This window comes from Bufo gargarizans, chromosome 7, assembly GCF_014858855.1.
Source record: "Bufo gargarizans isolate SCDJY-AF-19 chromosome 7, ASM1485885v1, whole genome shotgun sequence".
Lineage (NCBI taxonomy): Eukaryota > Metazoa > Chordata > Amphibia > Anura > Bufonidae > Bufo > Bufo gargarizans.
This window is the reverse complement of record NC_058086.1, coordinates 127,426,240-127,432,239: the sequence shown is the minus strand read 5'-3', so window position 1 is coordinate 127,432,239 and position 6,000 is coordinate 127,426,240. Positions and strand designations below refer to the sequence as shown.

The 6,000-nt window shown below is 41.7% G+C and overlaps 1 protein-coding gene across 2 annotated transcripts in view; it reads left to right on the top strand.

Annotated features, from left to right (window-relative positions):
- The first annotated feature begins 389 nt into the window (after nt 1-389).
- LOC122943123 (complement factor H-related protein 1-like) overlaps nt 390-6,000 on the top strand; it is a 363,452-nt gene continuing 357,841 nt past the window's right edge. For both annotated transcript variants that reach the window (XM_044300591.1, XM_044300590.1), the window contains exon 1: nt 390-568. In XM_044300591.1, coding sequence (XP_044156526.1) covers nt 517-568 — 52 coding nt within the window. In that variant the 5' untranslated portion in view covers nt 390-516. The remainder of the gene's footprint in view (nt 569-6,000) is intronic.

Genomic DNA, 6,000 nt, shown 5'->3' with positions numbered 1-6,000 from the left:
ATAGCCTTGAGGCCTAGTTCGGTGTCCCTCCCCTCCCTTGTATTTGTGACAGCTACACTGTGGTATTTGGTTCTGCTGGGTCAGTATACTGTGTTGCGCAGAACCAGAAACCACTGTATAGCACAATATACTGCACCTCTGTGGTATTACTGGATCCATCAACCTTTTAGCTTTACCTGCTCGATTTGTCAACACCTTCTTTCAACTTGAGCTCCGATAGGGAGTATTCAGACTTGGTGCCTAGGGCGGCTCCATCTATATATACAGCCCTGCCTACTGTCTGAATTCACATTATGTGGTTTATTCGCATTTTCTTTTAGTTCAAAATGTGTCAGCTCATTAATTATTGAAGACTTTATTTAATATCCATTTTCTCTTATTTTAGATCACTGTGAAAAACCTGAGCAAATAAAAGGAGCTCAGTTACAAGGCGAATGGCACGATGAAACTTACCCACCTGGTAAAGTAGCTAATTTTGTCTGCCTTCCGGAATACACCCAGGATGGACCCATTAAAATGGCATGTATTGAAGGAATTTGGTGGCAAATTGCTAAAGGCCAATGCAAAGGTAATTCAAATCTAAACCTTCTCCATTTTTCAGTGTTTTATGGTTGAAAAAGTGGATAAATATTAGATGTATTGCAGTAAAAGTAATTACATATTATATGTATAGTAGTAAGAGGACCTTGTGCACCAGATAAGATTATGAGGCAGAACATATTTGTTAATGTTTTTTCAAGGATTAAGGGGGTCAATTATGAAAAAAATATGCCACTTTTTGGCGTATTTAAGTTGCAGACTGTCTCTCAAAAGTCTTTTGCAGCAAAATCGGCACCTTTTTCCCCATGTATGCCACTTACGCCTTTTTCTCAAGTTCTGAGAAAATGGGGGAGTGGTTTGGATGGGGAAAACAAGGGAGCTGGCGTATATGTTATATTGTTGAACAGCCGCCACATCATGTGCCTAAGTTATGTAGAGGCCGGTGTATCAAGCTGCAGCGGACATGGACTAAGACCAGCGCCTAAATCACCCTAACAATTTATGGACATACTGAATACACCAAGGACCTATTTCCATCAAAATTACTGAACGAGTATGATATAGCTGGAATCTATATTGCCCTGATTTTTATTTTTTTGGGCCATGAGTGGCAAGTCTTATAGTGTAGGTCTTATCTGTTGGCAGCCACACTGTCACTGATGGATGGGCTGACACAGTTTTGATAAAAAAAATGTGCGCAAAGAGCTTCTAATTTTCATATAATAAGTATAACAGTAATGCAATTCTGATGTATCCATGTTTCCAGTGTTTGCGCATGTGTGCCATTTGGCATTTGCAGGGCAGGTTTTGATGGCATGCTTTTGACACCATGTCACAGGTTACAGGCCTTCTTCTAGCCAGAAGTAACATGAGACTTGCTTAGTCTCATGCCTGTGACGTTACAGTTTAGTTCTGCGCATACATTACGGTTTTAAAATCAGAAGCCGAACTTGGCTTCATTAATTAGGCACAAATCCAAGTTCGGCTTTGGATTTTGAAACAGTAATGTATGCGCAGAACCGAAATGTAATGTCACAGGCACGAGACTAAGCAAGTCTTGTGTTACTTGTGGCTAAAAGAAGAGGGCCTCAGCGGAGCCCATATGTTTTACTGGGGTACAGAGTGCATATTATAAACTAAAACAAATTGGGTTCAGATAGAGCAGTCCAAACCCGATTCGCCCAACTCTAAATATCATGTTAAGTGTCAATTTTTCATTTTCAAAAGTGGTATAGGAGAAAAAGCACCCAACATTTTGTTACACAATATGCCCATGTGGTCTTAAACTGCTTTTTGGACACACTACAGGAGTCTGAAGCAACCAGAACCATGTGCATTTGTGGCCTAATTTGGTGGTTTTACAACATTGAACGACAACTGCAGAGAGTGTAAAATAGAAATAGAAATGCACAAGAAGTGTCCCCATTTTGGAAACCACTCCCTTGACTGAATTTATCAAATGGTCTGGTGAGCGTTTTTAATATGCAGGTGTTTTGTTGAAACTAATGTGAGCAGACAAAGTGCAAAGTGAAAATGGCATTTTCCCAAAGGTTTAATATTCCATTTCGATACCCAATATGATGTGGTCTGCCTGTGCCACTCTAAAGCCATGTTCTCTGGTTTTAGAGTTTCTATTAGAAAAAAATAGACCCTATCTGGGGATTGCTAATATTTGTATATATTATATAATCTTTTATATAATCTTTTATGCAACTTTAGCAAGTAAGAGTATAATAGATGCTAAAGTAATGTAACAAATTAAGTATATACTGGTTTTAAAAGACACCCTACATGTGGCGCAAATTTTTTGCCCAGGATATACAGTACAATAGGACTCAGGAGTACTAGGGCACCATGTACACTTGAGGCCAAATGTCACGATTTACACATATGACAATTGCAGAGGCTCTAAAATAAAATAATAAAAGGGATCCTGAAAAGTGGCCCTATTTTGGAAACAACCCTCAAAGGAATTTATGAATGGGTGGGTTCCGCTCCTATTATTGAACAGAATACCAGAATCTGATCTCACATGTGTGCACCTTGCCTTACCCGATGAACTGTGCCTGCTGCTGCCTTTTATAGTGTGCCGTACTTCCCCTGTACTGTGCCTGCTGCTTATTATATAGTGTGCTATTCCTTCCCCATGAACTGTGCCTACTGCTGCTTATTATATAGTGTGCCATGCCCCCTCAATGAACTGTACCAGCTGCTGTTTCAACCTCTTCTCCCTTAACCTCCCCCTTCCCAGCGCAGACTTCCTGAGTGTGTTGCTATAGCTGGTTGTCACTATGGTAGAGTGCAGTCAGGGCTTGGGCAAATCTTCGAAGCATTGGACTGAAGTCTCGACTGGTAACACTGCTGACTCAGGTCATATCTGGACTGGTCAGTGCAATCTGATAGATCAACAGGGTCGGGGCAAGGTATGTTGGTGCCGTAGCCAGATTAGGCTAGTGGCACCTCTTTGAAAATTAACTAATAACTACATTACTTGCTAATAATATACATTTTACAAGGTTTAGACACAGAATACTTAAGTATTTAACCTCCTCAGGACCGCCGCACGCAGGATTGCGTCTTTGCGGCGGCCCTGTTATTCCTCCTGGACGCGCCGGGGCGTCATCTCGCGAGACACGAGATTTCCTGTGAACGTGCGGACACAGGCGCGCGCGTTCACAGGAAGTGCAGGTAAACTAGTTGATCTACAGCCTGCCAGCAGCTAATATACCTGCTAAGATAACAGCGTCTAATATACCTGCTACCTGGTCCTCTGGTGGTCCCTTTTGCTTGGATCGACCACCAGAGGACACAGGCAGCTCTGTAAAGTAGCACCAAACACCACTACACTACACTAAACCCTCCCTTGTCACTTATTAACCCCCGATTAACCCCCTGATCACCCCATATAGACTCCCTGATCACCCCCCTATCATTGATCACCCCCCTTTAAGGCTCCATTCAGACGTCCGTATGTGTTTTACGGGTCCATGGATCGGATCCGCAAAACACATACGGACCTCTGAATGGAGCCTTACTGGGGGGGGGGGGTGATCACCCCATATAGACTCCCTGATCACCCCCCTGTAAGGCTTCATTCAGAGGTCTGTATGTGTTTTGCGGATCCGATCCATGGATCCGTGGATCCGCAAAACACATAAGGACCTCTGAATGGAGCCTTACAGGGGGGTGATCAATGACAGGGGCGTGATCAGGGAGTCTATATGGGGTGATCACCCCCCTGTCATTGATCACCCCCCTGTAAGGTTCCATTCAGACGTCCGTATGTGTTTTGCGGATCCGCGGATCAGTGGATCCGCAAAAAACACATACGGACGTCTAAGTGGAGCCTTACAGAGGGGTGATCAATGATAGGGTGGTGATCACCCCATATAGACTCCCTGATCACCCCCCTGTCATTGATCACCCCCCTGTAAGGCTCCATTCAGACATTTTTTTGGGCACAAGTTATTGGAATTTTTTTTATATTTTTTCCTTAAAAAGTCTCATATTCCACTAACTTGTGACAAAAAATAAAATCTCACATGAACTCACCATACCCCTCATGGAATCCAAATGTGTAACATTTTTTAGACATTTATATTCCAGACTTCTTCTCACGCTTTAGGGCCCCTAAAATGCCAGGGCAGCATAAATACCCCACATGTGACCCCATTTCGGAAAGAAGACACCCCAAGGTATTCGTTGAGGGGCATATTGAGTCCATGAAAGATTGAACTATTTGTCCCAAGTTAGCGGAAAGGGGAGACTGAGAAAAAAACTTGTGCCAAAAAAAAATAAAAAATTTATGAACTCGCCATGCCCTTCATTGAATACCTTGTGGTGTCTTCTTTCCAAAATGGGGTCATATGTGGGCTATTTATACTGCCCTGGCATTTTAGGGGCCCTAAAGCGTGAGAAGAAGTCTGGGATCCAAATGTCTAAAAATGCCCTCCTAAATGGAATTAGGCATCTAGGCTGCAAAAAAAAGTGTCACAAATGTGGTATGGCCGTACTCAGGAGAAGTTGGGCAATTTGTTTTGGGGTGTCTTTTTACATATATCCATGCTAGGTGAGAGAAATATCTCTCTATAATGACAACTTTGTATAAAAAAAAATGGGAAAAGTTGACTTTTAGAGAGATATTTCTCTCACCCAGCATGAGTATATGTAAAAATACACCCCAAAACACATTGCCCTACTTCTTTCGAGTACGGCGATACCACATGTGTGACACTTTTTTGCAGCCTAGGCTCATATTCTAAAGAGCACCTTTAGGATTTCACAGGCATTTTTAACACATTTGGATTTCAAACTACTTCTCACGCATTAGGGCCCCTAAAATGCCAGGGCAGTATAAATACCCTACAAGTGACCCCATTTTGGAAAGAAGACACCCCAAGGTATGTGAGGGGCATGGCGAGTTCATAGAATTTTTTATCACAAGTTAGCGGAAAATTATGATTTTTTATATTTTTTTCTTACAAAGTCTCATATTCCACTAACTTGTGACAAAAAATAAAAACTTCCATGAACTCACTATGCCCATCTCGAGATACCTAGTAACTATTCTATGAGGTATTGTGATACCTCATAGAATAGTTACTAGGCCCATTTCAAGCGCATTGCGCCCGCACGTAATCTGGACCCATTCATTTCAATGGTGCAGTGTACATGTGCGTTGGTTTTCACGCATCACTTGCGCGTTGCGTGAAAATCACAGCATGTTCTATATTCTGCGATTTTCACGCTGGCCCCATAGAACTGAATGGAGCTGCGTGAAAATCATATCGCATCCGCGCTTGCTTTTTTTCTGCTTGTTTTTCACGCATGGTTGCTAAGAGATGTTGTTTGTACACATTCAGTTTCTTATCACGCGTGTGCAAAACGCATTCAATTGCATTGGACCCACTGAACACGTTCGCATGCACAACTGAATGACTTTGCCAGTGAAATTGCGCAGTTATCACTGAACGCATCGGCTACGCATCCACACCTAATCCGGACATGCTAGTCTGCAAGGGGCCTTACTGTACATTTCCCAGATGTCTACTTCATGTTGACATCATTTTGTAAATGTTATTTTATTTTTTAGGACGTTAGAAGGCTTAGAATTTAGAAGCAATTCCTAAAAATTTTAAGAAAATTTCCAAAATCTACTTTAAGGACCAGTTCAGTTATGAAGTCACTTTGTGGGGCATACATAGTAGAAACCACCCATAAATGACCCTATTTTAGAAACTGTACCCCTCAAGTTATCCAAAACTTATTTTACAAACTTTGTTAACCCTTTAGGTGTTAAATGGAGGTGAAATTTTAAAATCTCACTTTTTTAGCAGATTTTACTTTTTAATCTATTTTTCCCTGTAACACAGCAAGGGTTAACAACCAACAAAAACTCAATATTTATTACCCTGATTCTGCAGTTTACAAAAACAGCCCACATTTGGTGGTATATTGCTA